This window comes from Schistocerca nitens, chromosome 4, assembly GCF_023898315.1.
Source record: "Schistocerca nitens isolate TAMUIC-IGC-003100 chromosome 4, iqSchNite1.1, whole genome shotgun sequence".
NCBI lineage: Eukaryota > Metazoa > Arthropoda > Insecta > Orthoptera > Acrididae > Schistocerca > Schistocerca nitens.
The window spans coordinates 20,598,377-20,613,570 of NC_064617.1; the positions used below are offsets into that span (position 1 = coordinate 20,598,377).

Genomic DNA, 15,194 nt, shown 5'->3' on the forward strand with positions numbered 1-15,194 from the left:
TTGTTTAATACTTTTTGGCATGTTAGTACTTAAAATTTTTGCTCTCATCAGGAAACACCATTTACTTGCAAGTTTGTTTCATTTTATTATTTTAAAGATATTTCCTCGTTTGTGCTATTGTTCATTGTTCCGTAGTTGCAAAGACAGATTGTCAACTTACGTCTTAACTTAACCTTAAGATCTCAAAATTTGTCAGGGAAAAATGTCAAAACTTGTCTAGAAATCAGGGAAATGTCAGGGAATTTCTCTTGGGGAAACTTGTGGCGATACTGTGACAATACTTTGCTTCTTGACGAGAGTTTTTAGGCCTTGCTTTAATAAAGTTCACAAATTTTATTGCATCATCAAAAGTATTTTGGACCTTCGCCCAAACCTTTAACTGCAAGAGACACTCAATGTATACTGCAGTGTGTCCACCAAACCAAGGGAGCAATTGACCTAACTTTGGTGACTAAGCCAGTATGAATTCTGGACATAGCAAGTGCACTGTCAGCTGTCAAACCTACACACTTTGACCAGCCTAAAAATTTTGTTGATAGCTTTTAAATCCCTTCACCTGTTGTTTTTGTCACCAAAGACAGGCAGAAAAACAGTGCTTCATCAATATTGCCATTCAACTGAAAGTGACCAAAAGCTAATAAATTAGATAACGAGCAACATCTTTACTCTTGTCCAGCTCCAGTGGAAAACATTCACTTTGTTTTGAAGCAGTAATGATGGCTCCTTTCACATTTTCAGACATTTCATTAATTCTTGTCTTCAGAGTTGTGTATTTGACAATGGATTTTCATTTATTTACTGTGTAAATTTTTCATCAAACAAAGGATTATTTATTACTTTTTCTTTGGATATAATAAGTACTTCACCCACGGTGGGAGCTGACCCCTTCTTTGCAGTTAACAAAGACAGCTCAAAAGAAACTCTTGTACTTCATATGTTTTGTTGTGAAGACTTTTTCATGGTGGATTTAGTCAAAGAATCATTTCTTTTCTTGATTTGAAAAAAATTGAGACTTACCTACACATTCAGGATGGTTAGTTACATTTACGAAAATCTGTTTGCGTTCTTTGCTATCTTGCTACTACTTGGAGTCGAAATCGTTGGTAAGACAATCTCGCTACTTACAGAATCTGATTTGCAAATTTCTTCATCGCTAATTTGAGTGTTGTGTCTTACGACAAGGCCCAGTCTGAAACCAAGCATCCATATTTAATTGAAGTAGCAGTAACTAACAGTAGACATGACCTGTGGTACAACACACAGTCACTGACTGAAGGAGGATACAGTAACATAACGAGGCTGTGCCCAGCCTGTGCCTCTACTGACATGGTTGAAAGTATTGTTGTAAGCATTTAAATGACAGTGTTCACACTTTTCCATGACATGACATGACAGTGGCAGTGCAAACAGTGCTCACGCCACATCACTATACCTACATGCCACTCTTCTCTTCAGTTTTATATTAACATCTCCCGTCTTTCACCAGTTTCCTTCTGCACTAGTGTCACAAAAAAATCTGTATCATTGTTAGATGTATGTTGACCCGCTGAGACTCTATAATGTTAAATTCTAATGGTACGACAAGTATTCTTCAGTTGTTGGAGATTTTTTCTACCTCCATTGTTAGTGATTTATCCATCAGAGCTAGGTCATAACGGGAATTAATAGAGATAATAGCATTTACAAATCACTGTAACCTCAGTCATTGCAGCAATCAATACAGTTTGCGTTATGTCTCTTCTGTTTCCGAATCCCATGAAATGTGTGTCTGCTTACATAATATGCCGGTGTTAATGCTTTTCTCTCTCTCTCTCTCTCTCTCTCTCTCTCTCTCTAACACACACACACACACACACACAAATAACTACTTAGCTGTAAAAAGTAATGAGCATGCCAAAATGCCAGTAGAATTGGAAGGAAATTCAGCATTGGCCGTATTTTTTTGTTTTATTGTCAGCAAAATCGATTTTTAGGTCACTTAGTGACAGGCAGGCAGGTTAGAAAATTTAAAAAGGGAAATGGATAGGTTAAAGTTAGATATAGTGGGAATTAGTGAAGTTCGGTGGCAGGAGGAACAAGACTTCTGGTCAGGTGAATACAGGGTTATAAATACAAAATCAAATAGGGGTAATGCAGGAGTAGGTTTAATAATGAATAAAAAAATAGGAGTGTGGGTAAGCTACTATAAACAGCATAGTGAACGTATTATAGTGGACAAGATAGACACGGAGCCCATGCCTACTACAGTAGTACAAGTTTATATGCCAACTAGCTCTGCAGATGACGAAGAAATTGAAGAAATGTATGATGAGATAAAAGAAATTATTCAGGTAGTGAAGGGAGACGAAAATTTAATAGTCATTGGTGACTGGAATTCGACAGTAGGAAAAGGGAGAGAAGGAAACATAGTAGGTGAATATGGATTGGGGCTAAGAAATGAAAGAGGAAGCCGTCTGGTAGAATTCTGCACAGAGCATAACTTAATCATAGCTAACACTTGGTTCAAGAATCATAAAAGAAGGTTGTATACATGGAAGAATCGTGGAGATACTAAAGGGTAGCAGATAGATTATGTAATGGTAAGACAGAGATTTAGGAACCAGGTTTTAAATTGTAAGACATTTCCAGGGGCAGATGTGGACTCTGACCACAATCTATTGGTTATGAACTGTAGATTAAAACTGAAGAAATTGCAAAAAGGAGGGAATTTAAGGAGATGGGACCTGGATAAACTGACTAAACCAGAGGTTGTACAGTTTCAGGGAGAGCATAAGGGAACAATTGACAGGAATGGGGGAAAGAAATACAGTAGAAGACGAATGGGTAGCTCTGAGGGATGAAGTAGTGACAGCAGACGATCAAGTAGGTAAAAAGACGAGGGCTAGTAGAAATCCTTGGGTAACAGAAGAAATATTGAATTTAATTGATGAAAGGAGAAAATATAAAAATGCAGTAAATGAAGCAGGCAAAAAGGAATACAAACGTCTCAAAAATGAGATTGACAGGAAGTGCAAAATGGCTAAGCAGGGATGGCTAGAGGACAAATGTAAGGATGTAGAGGCTTATCTCACTAGGGGTAAGATAGATACTGCCTACAGGAAAATTAAAGAGACCTTTGGAGAAAAGAGAGCCACTTGTATGAATATCAAGAGCTCAGATGGAAACCCAGATCTAAGCAAAGAGGGAAAAGCAGAAAGGTGGAAGGAGTATATAGAGGGTCTATACAAGGGCGATGTACTTGAGGACAATATTCTGGAAATGGAAGAGGATGTAGATGAAGATGAAATGTGAGATACGATACTGCGTGAAGAGTTTGACAGAGCACTGAAAGACCTGATTCGAAACAAGGCCCCGGGAGTATACAACATTCCATTAGAACTACTGACGGCCTTGGGAGAGCCAGTCCTGACAAAACTCTTCCATCTGGTGAGCAAGATGTATGAGACAGGCGAAATACCCTCAGAATTCAAGAAGAATATAATAATTCCAATCCCAAAGAAAGCAGGTGTTGACAGATGTGAAAATTACCGAACAATCAGTTTAATAAGCCACAGCTGCAAAATACTAACACGAATTCTTTACAGACGAATGGAAAAACTAGTAGAAGCCGACCTTGGGGAAGATCAGTTTGGATTCCGTAGAAATACTGGAACACGTGAGGCAATACTGACCTTACGACTTACCTTAGAAGAAAGATTAAGGAAAGGCAAACCTATGTTTCTAGCATTTGTAGACTTAGAGAAAGCTTTTGACAATGTTGACTGGAATACTCTCTTTCAAATTCTAAAGGTGGCAGGGGTAAAATACAGGGAGCGAAAGGCTATTTACAATTTGTACAGAAACCAGATGGCAGTTATAAGAGTCGAGGGACATGAAAGGGAAGCAGTGGTTGGGAAGGGAGTAAGACAGGGTTGTAGCCTCTCCCTGATGTTATTCAATCTGTATATTGAGCAAGCAGTAAAGGAAACAAAAGAAAAATTTGGAGTAGGTATTAAAATCCATGGAGAAGAAATAAAAACTTTGAGGTTCACCGATGACATTGTAATTCTGTCAGAGACAGCAAAGGACTTGGAAGAGCAGTTGAACGGAATGGATGGTGTCTTGAAGGGAGGATATAAGATGAACATCAACAAAAGCAAAACGAGGATAATGGAATGTAGTCGAATTAAGTTGGGTGATGCTGAGGGAATTAGATTACGAAATGAGACACTTAAAGTAGTAAAGGAGTTTTGCTATTTGGGGAGCAAAATAACTGATGATGGTCGAAGTAGAGAGGATATAAAATGTAGACTGGCAATGGCAAGGAAAGCGTTTCTGAAGAAGAGAAATTTGTTAACATCGAGTATAGATTTAAGTGTCAGGAAGTCATTTCTGAAAGTATTTGTATGGAGTGTAGCCATGTATGGAAGTGAAACATGGACAATAAATAGTTTGGACAAGAAGAGAATAGAAGCTTTTGAAATGTGGTGCTACAAAAGAATGCTGAATATTAGGTGGGTAGATTACATAACTAATGAGGAGGTATTGAATAGGATTGGGGAGAAGAGTAGTTTGTGGCACAACTTGACCAGAAGAAGGGATCGGTTGGTAGGACATGTTCTGAGGCATCAAGGGATCACAAATGTAGCACTGGAGGGCAGCGTGGAGGGTAAAAATCGTAGAGGGAGACCAAGAGATCAATACACTAAGCAGATTCAGAAGGATGTAGGTTGCAGTAGGTACTGGGAGATGAAGAAGCTTGCACAGGATAGATGAGCATGGAGAGCTGTATCAAACCAGTCTCAGGACTGAAGACCACAACAACAGTGACCATCCTCAATGCTGTAATATACAATTAAAACTTTTTATGTGATTGCTCTAAGCTTGTGGTTATAGCTTGATACCAGTGCCTACCAATTTTAATTGTATATCACAGCGTTGAGGATGGTCACTAAGTGACCTAAAATCGATTTTGCTGACAATAAAACAACAAAATACGGCCAGTGCAGATTTTCCTTCCAATTCTATCCACTATTTGGTCGTGGTGCACACAACACGCCATGGAGTCGCCAATCAATAAAATGCCAGTATCTCATTATCAGTTCTACAGACCCGCACAGATATGGTCTGTGTATGTCCATCTTTCCAGAGATGGTTGCAGGGCTCATTGAAGTGATCACTGTAACAAGCAGAAATCCAGTATTTGAATGCTGCCCCCTATTTTGACCAGAACCAAGGTTGGAACCTTTGTGCACATCGGTCAGTGGGCCGGAAGATGGCTGAAACTGGTAGCCAAATAAAATAACAGTTTAGAAATTAGGTGTCTGAAATATGTTCAGTTTGACATTCTGCACAGTTGTGTGTTCTATTAGGAGCCAAATATGACGTAAACTCAAGTAAGTCCTAATTCAGCATTATGTCCACAGGGACTGAGCGAAGTGGTGTAGTGGGTAATGCCCTAAACTTGCATTTGAGGGACATGGGTTCAGTTTTCAGATTGGTCATCCAGACGTCTGTTTTCTGCAATCAGCCAAATCATTCGCTGCAAATGCCGGGATGGTTCCTTAAGAGGGCCATCGCTGCATCCTGCCCTTCCAGTACTGGGAAATCTGTGCAAAGCTCCATGTCTAATAATCTTGTTGTCGACAGGGCATAAAACACCAATTTTCCTTCTTTATTGTTGTGTCTGTATATTAAATGAGGGTATTCAAGCGAATTGTTCTTGTCAGCAGTTGGATCCGAGAAACTATCAACTCCACACATCGCAATTGGATTGTGGCACATTATATGATTATGCCAAGAGGAGCCAGAGAAGGCCACTTGGTGGCACACGATTTCATAATCTTCAAAATTAAGGGGGGGGGGGGGACCCTAACGTTATTCCTTTGTAGCAGCTTGTTTTGGAAGGGGGGGGGGCAGATTTTGATGGGTAGAATTGACATTCCTTTGTGTGTGGTATAGGATAACAATAGAGCATGTCAGCTCCTATTCCGTATTTGCTCACCTTTGTCACTGACGAGTGAAACCCCTGAAGTTCTACATAATTTTTGTCTTGTCTTCATCTCTCCACAGGCATTTGTAGCCCAGTGGCACACTGCCTCTAGCCAATTAGTGGGCTGTGGCTTGCGGTTTGGGAGCCATTGATTTATTGCTAAATTATGTGCTAGCCACTTTGAGTCAAATGAATATAACAGAGGGAAACATTCCACGTGGAAAAATATATCTAAAAAGAAAGATGATGAGACTTACCAAACAAAAGCGCTGGCAGGTCGATTTTGTGTGTATATTTGTGTTTGTGTGTCTATCGACCTGCCAGCGCTTTTGTTTGGTAAGTCTCATCATCTTTATATATATATATAGAGAGAGAGAGAGAGAGATAATCTTATACAGTCACAGTGAGGGTATGTGGTTCGCAGTATCAGCAAGTCTGCACATCTCTCCTGTAGTCTGTTACAATTTTAGAGACTCTTGAGCCATACGGACCTTCCTATTATTTTGTTTCCATTCAGGCAGTGGACCCCTCTATGGACTCTGGATTTGACCTCTTAAGGTTGACCACTTACTTTCCTCTTGTTCAGTGTAACTACCGACTTGAAATATTACACAGCGTAACAGCTAGTTAGCAAATACTCATTGTCATTTCTTGGTACTCTCTGACACTGTTAAAGAATTTTGTGAGTATCTGCTCCACCAAATGTTGCTCCAACTTGCTGAGTTCTTGACATTATAGCTTATGATCTGATAACACCAAGAGAGATTTCTTGAAATTGAGGTTGACATGATGGTCTCTTAGAATTTCATATTTATTGAGTAAAACTGTAACAAAACTGTCTAACAAGAAACTGAGGTCCCAAGGCTTGATTTGCCACTGCATGTATGTATTTCTAACAATCATTGCTTATGTCATTCATTATTAGGAACAGGGAATTCATTAATTACAATCAAAAACTGCTGCTGAATATCTAATGGCCTCATCCAGTTCCACATTAATTTGTGCCTCTCCATTGCAACATGAAGTTTTACATGGCTCTTAGCTTTGAATATTGAAATTGATAAAATTTGTTCATTAACAGTGCTTTTTATTAAGTTGCTTATACCATGAAGATTATTAGCTGGAAAATGTACCTAACATTTGCAGAAGTTTATTCCACAAATACTAACAAAAACTAGTTTCACTCTGCCTAAAAGTTTTCCTGGAATTACAAAACGAGAATTGTTTATGTTTTGTGTTAAAGTGTCAATTACTAACAGTCCAACCAGCACAGAAATATTTGTATGCTTGTCAAGATGTAAACAAAATTATTATCAGAATATGAATAAAAATAATAAATTGATGTCTAAAAATACTAGATAAATTAAATAAGATTGTTACAAAATTTATATAAGCCTGTAAGAGTGGCAGATGGCACTGGAGGTCAACCCTTAATGTCATACTTATCTTGACAATATTATGAAAAGTATAGATTACAATGAGGAGTGTATAGAGGAAATGATGAGTCGCAAATAGGTGCAACAAAAAGACTGTCAAACAAGTAAGCTTTCGGCCAAATGAGCTTTCATTGAGGCCAGACTGCAAGCAGCAGCACATAATGTGAGAAGCAATCTGGGTGGTGGAGCTAAAGAGGAGGCTGGGGTGGGGGGTGGGGGGGGGTGGGGGGGACAGATAGCAGGTTAATCAGGGTAATTACCCTCCCAACCTTGTACAGAAAGAGATCTTCCATGCCTTATCTCTCCAGTCATCCACCACCTCCCGAAGTCCCGCCGTTCAACCACAGATGAACTGGAGCAACTGAGTCACATTCTCCTCCAGGGTTTCAACTACCTTGTCATTCCCTGAAGTAGAGAACATCCTTTTCACTATCCTTCCCATCCTTCCACAGTGGTATACCAGTGCCCACTGTACCTACACAATATCCTCATCCATCCCTGCAAAACTCCTGCTTGTAACCCCTTGCTTCATGGCTCCTATCACTGTAATGGATTTAGATGCAAGATGTCTCCTAAACAGCCTCCCACCACCACTACCACCACCACATACTCCAGTCCAGTCACAAGCATCATCTATCCCATGAAAGGAAAGGCTACCTATGAAATCACTCATGTGATTTACAAACTAAGCTGCAACGACTGTGTTGCATTTTATGTGAGCATGACAACCAAGAAGCTGTCTGTCCACGTGAATGGCCACCAACTAACTGTGCCCAAGAAACAAGTGGGCCACCCAGTTGCTGAGCACACTGCTCAATGCAACATTCCCCATTTTAAGGACTGCTTCACAGATTTTGCCATCTGGATCCCTCCAATATATCCAATGTTCCTTTAACCCTCCTGGCCTCAACCTTCGTTATTCATTGTCCTACACCCACGTATCCCCTTCCCTGTTCCCACTTGGACACTACATAGCCCTCTAATACTCCAATGCACCCACAGTCTTTTTACTTCTGTTGTTTTCCACTGCCACACCCCATTCTCACCCCCACCCCCTCTCGGCACCCTCTTTTTAACCTCCCAAATGCACCTAGCTGTCCTACCCTCTCTCCAACTCGTCCCTGTATGCTCCCACAAGCAGCACTTTACTGTCTCTCACTGTTACCATGCTATCCCTCCCCTCCCTGTGCAACCCTCCACCATAGCCCTATCATCCATATTGCTTCTCCCATGCCGGGCTGCTGTTTGCAGCTGTTTTGTTGGGCGTATCTGTGACTCAGCATCTCCGCTATATGGTGAGTAGTAATCTATCCTTTTCACAATATTGTCTTTATTCCATCTTGGATTTTTCCATTGCTTGTTCATACTTATCCTAACATCATATATTGGTACGTTCCAGACTGTTGAATTGTAACCATTATTGTCCCATCACATTGTCAGTTTCATTGTCTCTCACTTGTGAAGGTTTGCAATGAACTTGTATCTTATCATGCTTTTTTCCTATTTCCCTCATGCCTTCCTCATTAACAAACAGTACTCTTCATGTCCCAAAGTTAGAGATGTAACGTGTGTTTCCTTTTTCCTGTTTTTGTGTGTTAGTTACTCCTGTTCTAACAAACAGTAAATAGGTACCATTCTTCTGTCTCATGAATTCTTATCCTTGGTATTTGATATTTATTGTTTGTATTTGGATTGGTGTTTCAGTGGAAACATGATGGGGGACAATGGGGCCAGGCTGCTTGCAAAAGCACTGCAGATCAACTCGAAATTGCGAACAATAATTTATGATCGCAACAATATAACATTGCAAGGCTATTCGGACATAGCCTATGCATTGGAGAGGTAAATCTTGTTATCATCCATCAAATATCTAACTTCTAATTGTGACTGGAAAATGGCAATGTCCTATTTTTATTCATATTATTTATAAGATGTCACCATGTATTTAAACTGGACACAGATACGGTGTGCAGTTTTTTCCTGTAATGGAATCTGTAGGAGCCTCTCTGTTCTTGTACAAACATACATTCCATCAAAAATTGTTCAATAGTACTTACGTATGCTTCATTGTTACAGTAATTATACTGTACGCTACATGCCTTTTCCAATTTATGACATTGTCCCCTGTATGAAGACTTCTGCAGAAAGAACAGATGCCGTTATGAAGAAAATCCAAGATATCCTGCACAGAAATGTCACACCAAAAATATACAGTAATGGCCAGGCCTTCAGATTGCAGCAGGTAACTCATTTGTTGCTCACATAGAAGATTTCAATGATTGATTGAAGTTAATTTCAATAACTATGATATTGATACCTCATACAGTATTCAAACCAATGCATTAATATGGTATACTATTAGTTTTAAGGTATTACCTACACCAATAATAATAATAATAATAATAATAATAATAATAATAATGTTGTTGTTGTTTTTGTTGTGGTCTTCAGTCCTGAGACTGGTTTGATGCAGCTCTCCATGCTCATCTATCCTGTGCAAGCTTCTTCATCTCCCAGTACCTACTGCAACCTACATCCTTCTGAATCTGCTTAGTGTATTGATCTCTTGGTCTTCCCCTACGATTTTTACCCTCCACGCTGCCCTCCAGTACTAAATTGGTGATCCCTTGATGCCTCAGAACATGTCCTACCAACCGATCCCTTCTTCTGGTCAAGTTGTGCCACAAACTCCTCTTCTCCCCAATCCTATTCAGTACCTCCTCATTAGTTATGTGATCTACCCATCTAATCTTCAGCATTCTTCTGTAGCACCACATTTCGAAAGCTTCTATTCTCTTCTTGTCCAAACTATTTACCGTCCATGTTTCACTTTGATACATGGCTACACTCCATACAAATACTTTCAGAAATGACTTCCTGACACTTAAATCTATACTCGATGTTAACAAATTTCTCTTCTTCAGAAACGCTTTCCTTGCCATTGCCAGTCTACATTTTATATCCTCTCTACTTCGACCATCATCAGTTATTTTGCTCCCCAAATAGCAAAAAGTGTCTCATTTCCTAATCTAATTCCCTCAGCATCACCCGACTTAATTCGACTACATTCCATTATCCTCGTTTTACTTTTGTTGATGTTCATCTTATATCCTCCTTTCAAGACACTGTCCATTCCATTTAACTGCTCTTCCAAGTCCTTTGCTGTCTCTGACAGGATTACAATGTCATCAGCGAACCTCAAAGTTTTTATTTCTTCTCCCTGGATTTTAATACCTACTCTGAATTTTTCTTTTGTTTCCTTTAGTGCTTGCTCAATATACAGATTGAATAACATCGGGGAGAGGCTACAACCCTGTCTCACTCCCTTCCCAACCACTGCTTCCCTTTCATGTCCCTCGACTCTTATAACTGCCATCTGGTTTCTGTACAAATTGTAAATAGCCTTTTGCTCCCTGTATTTTACCCCTGCCACCTTTAGAATTTGAAAGAGAGTATTCCAGTCAACATTGTCAAAAGCTTTCTCTAAGTCTGCAAATGCTAGAAACGTAGGTTTCCCCTTCCTTAATCTTCCCTCCAAGACAAGTCGTAAGGTCAGTATTGCTTCACGTGCTGCGACATCTCTACGGAATCCAAACTGATCTTTCCCGAGGTCTGCTTCTACCAGTTTTTCCATTCGTCTGTAAATAATTCGCGTTATTATTTTGCAGTTGTGGCTTATTAAACTGATAGTTCGGTAATTTTCACATCTGTCGACACCTGCTTTCTTTGGGATTGTAATTATTATATTCTTCTTGAAGTCTGAGGGTATTTCGCCTGTTTCATACATCTTTCTCACCAGATGGAAGAGTTTTGTCAGGACTGGCTCTCCCAAGGCCGTCAGTACAGGGCTATTACAAATGATTGAAGCGATTTCATAAATTCACTGTAGCTCCATTCATTGACATATGGTCATGGCACACTACAGATACGTAGAAAAACTCATAAAGTTCTGTTCGGCTGAAGCTGCACTTCAGGTTTCTGCCACCAGAGGGCTAGAGAGCGCAGTGAGACAAAATGGGAACAGGAGCCGAGAAAGCGTATGTCGTGCTTGAAATGCCCTCACATCAGTCAGTCATAACAGTGCAACGACACTTCAGGACGACGTTCAACAAAGATCCACCAACTGCTAACTCCATTCGGCGATGGTATGCGCAGTTTAAAGCTTCTGGATGCCTCTGTAAGGGGAAATCAACGGGTCGGCCTGCAGTGAGCGAAGAAACGGTTGAACGCGTGCGGGCAAGTTTCACGCGTAGCCCGCAGAAGTCGACGAATAAAGCAAGCAGGGAGCTAAACGTAGCACAGCCGACGGTTTGGAAAATCTTACGGAAAAGGCTAAAGCAGAAGCCTTACCGTTTACAATTGCTACAAGCCCTGACACCCGATGACAAAGTCAAACGCTTTGAGTTTTCGGCGCGGTGGAGATCATGATCAGCAATTCATGTCATGGCCTCCACGCTCTCCCGACTTAACCCAATGCGATTTCTTTCTGTGGGGTTATGTGAAAGATTCAGTGTTTAAACCTCCTCTACCAAGAAACGTGCCAGAACTGCGAGCTCGCATCAACGATGCTTTCGAACTCATTGATGGGGACATGCTGCGCCGAGTGTGGGAGGAACTTGATTATCAGCTTGATGTCTGTCGAATCACTAAAGGGGCACATATTGAACATTTGTGAATGCCTAAAAAAACTTTTTGAGTTTTTGTATGTGTGTGCAAAGCATTGAGAAAATATCTCAAATAATAAAGTTATTGTAGAGCTGTGAAATCGCTTCAATCATTTGTAATAACCCTGTAGTTCCAATGGAATGTTGTCTTCTCCGGGGGCCTTGTTTCGACTCAGGTCTTTCAGTGCTCTGTCAAACTCTTCACGCAGTATCGTATCTCCCATTTCATCTTCATCTACATCCTCTTCCATTTCCATAATATTGTCCTAAAGGACATCGCCCTTGTATAGACCCTCTATATACTCCTTCCACCTTTCTGCCTTCCCTTCTTTGCTTAGAACTGGGTTGCCATCTGAGCTCTTGATATTCATACAAGTGGTTCTCTTCTCTCCAAATGTCTCTTTAATTTTCCTGTAGGCAGTATCCATCTTACCCCTAGTGAGATAAGCCTCTACATCCTTACATTTGTCCTCTAGCCATCCCTGCTTAGCCATTTTGCACTTCCTGTCGATCTCATTTTTGAGACGTTTGTATTCCTTTTTGCCTGCTTCATTTACTGCATTTTTATATTTTCTCCTTTCATCAATTAAATTCAATATTTCTTCTGTTAGCCAAGGATTTCTACTAGCCCTCGTCTTTTTACCTACTTGACCCTCTGCTGCCTTCACTACTTCATCCCTCAAAGCTACCCATTCTTCTTCTACTGTATTTCTTTCCCCCATTCCTGTCAATTGTTCCCTTATGCTCTCCCTGAAACTCTGTACAACCTCTGGTTTAGTCAGTTTATCCAGGTCCCATCTCCTTAAATTCCCACCTTTTTGCAGTTTCTTCAGTTTTAATCTACAGGTCATAACCAATAGATTGTGGTCAGAGTCCACATCTGCCCCTGGAAATGTCTTACAATTTAGATCCTGGTTCCTAAATCTCTGTCTTACCATTATATAATCTATCTGATACCTTTTAGTATCTCCAGGGTTCTTCCATGTATACAACCTTCTATCATGATTCTTAAACCAAGTGTTAGCTATGATTAAGTTGTGCTCTTCACCTACTACGTTTCCTTCTCTCCCTTTTCCTACACTCGAGTTCCAGTCACCCATGACTGTTAAATTTTCGTCTCTCTTCACTATCTGAATAATTTCTTTTATTTCATCATACATTTCTTCAATTTCTTCGTCATCTGCAGAGCTAGTTGGCATATAAACTTGTACTACTGTAGTAGGCATGGGCTTCGTATCTATCTTGGCCACAATAATGCGTTCACTAAGCTGTTTGTAGTAGCTTACCCGCGTTCCTATTTTCCTATTCATTATTAAACCTACTCCTGCATTACCCCTATTTGACTTTGTGTTTATAACCCTGTGGTCACCTGACCAGAAGTCTTGTTCCTCCTGCCACCGAACTTCACTAATTCCTACTATATCTAACTTTAACCTATCCATTTCCCTAATAATAATAATAAATTGTAGAAGTAAGTGACAGCAAATTTTTTATACACATCGCTGCCCCCCCCCCCCCCCCGCCCCGCCCCGCCCCGCCCCCTCCTTGGCCTACCCCCCTCATTGCAAAGTTCCTTTTGCCTCATGTTAACACTCATGTCCTTTGAGAACTTTATTTATTCTCTGCTCATACGAATGGATTATGAGGCAAAAGTGATAGATTTTAAATCTCATTCTTATTTACAGGGTTTCCTATTGAGCTCCACACAGCAAATGGTGGATCGACTAGTAGTACAGACACAGAATAAGATACGTACTCTTGCTCAGGAATCAACAGAGAATAACAATGATATTAATCAAGCAACAGGGCTCATAAAGGATGCTGATAACTCCAAACAGGTTTGCATTTACTTTCTAATGTTTACACTGATCTCCCTCCCCCTCCCTCTCCCCCTCCCCCTCCCTCCCTCCCTCCCACATAGTTGGTGCAATGTCCCGGTAAATACTACCGTATCAAATGATCACCTGACCTGCTTCTTGACAAATTAATTGAAGGTTGAACAATGTATGAACGTATATCAAGGACACATCACCTCATTAGAGTACATACACTGGTGTCCAAAATTAAAGCAACAGACAGATATTTTGCAAATTGCATTTATTTTGCCACAAAACAGTACAAACAGGTGATAGTAAAGTAGAAACTATGGAAAGTATACAGACAGTAATCAACTGCTACATGCATAATGCTAGACATAAATGTTCTTTGTTTTTGAACTTAATGGATTTAGACACACATTCCGACAACTGGTTAATATTCTCAGTATTGGGTGTGACCACCTCTGCCAGCAGCACAGGCTGACAACAATCAGGCATGCTGCAAATAATGTCATTAATCACATGTTAATGCAATAATACTCATTCTTTCTGCAGAGCTGCTCGCAAGTCCTGAAGACTGGTTGGTGGAAACTATCGTGATGCTACCCATGTCTCTAGTGCATCCCAAAATTGTTCTATGGCATTCAAATTGAGAGTGTGAGGAGGCAATGGCATGCATGCATATTCTTCCATTTCCAAGAAAATATCCACCACATGTACTGTATGAGACCGAGCATTATCGTCCATCAGTGCGAAGTCTGGGCCCACGGCACCTCACAACAACCCCACATGAGGTCCAGAAATCTTGTCATGATACCTGACAGCAGTTAAAACGTGTCATTTCAACTGTATAAGTGATATAGAGGCGTTCAAGTGGTCAGCATAATCCCTGCAACCACCATTAGGGACCCTCCACAATATTGGTCTTTTCCACATTATTGGGTCCTGAAATTGTGTTACACTTTCCCTCCAGATGTAAATCCATCGAGATTCACTCTCCAGACCAAATCGGGACTTAACTGTGAAAAGAACATTGGCCAACTTTTCGACCGTCCAGGTGGTATGTTGACGGTTCCACTCTAAACATCCCCTTCTTTAAAGACGCATCAGAGATACACGTACAACATATCTCTGACAATAAAAGCCACTGTGCACAATCCTTCTGTAACTGTTTGCCTCGATACAACATGTCCAGTGCATGCTAAACCATCATATGCCAGTTGCCATGCAGTACTAAGGCAGTACTGTCGACCCCTTACAGGCAAATAACAGTCCTCTCTTTCTGATGTCACGTGCGGTCGGCCCG

General features: G+C 40.5%; 1 protein-coding gene across 1 annotated transcript in view; it reads left to right on the forward strand.

Annotated features, from left to right (window-relative positions):
* The window catches only part of LOC126251387 (F-actin-uncapping protein LRRC16A), a 598,780-nt gene that overhangs the window by 433,597 nt on the left and 149,989 nt on the right, over nt 1-15,194 (forward strand). The window contains exons 16-18 of the mRNA XM_049951780.1: nt 9,112-9,249; nt 9,484-9,649; nt 13,757-13,909. Coding sequence (XP_049807737.1) covers nt 9,112-9,249; nt 9,484-9,649; nt 13,757-13,909 — 457 coding nt within the window. The remainder of the gene's footprint in view (nt 1-9,111; nt 9,250-9,483; nt 9,650-13,756; nt 13,910-15,194) is intronic.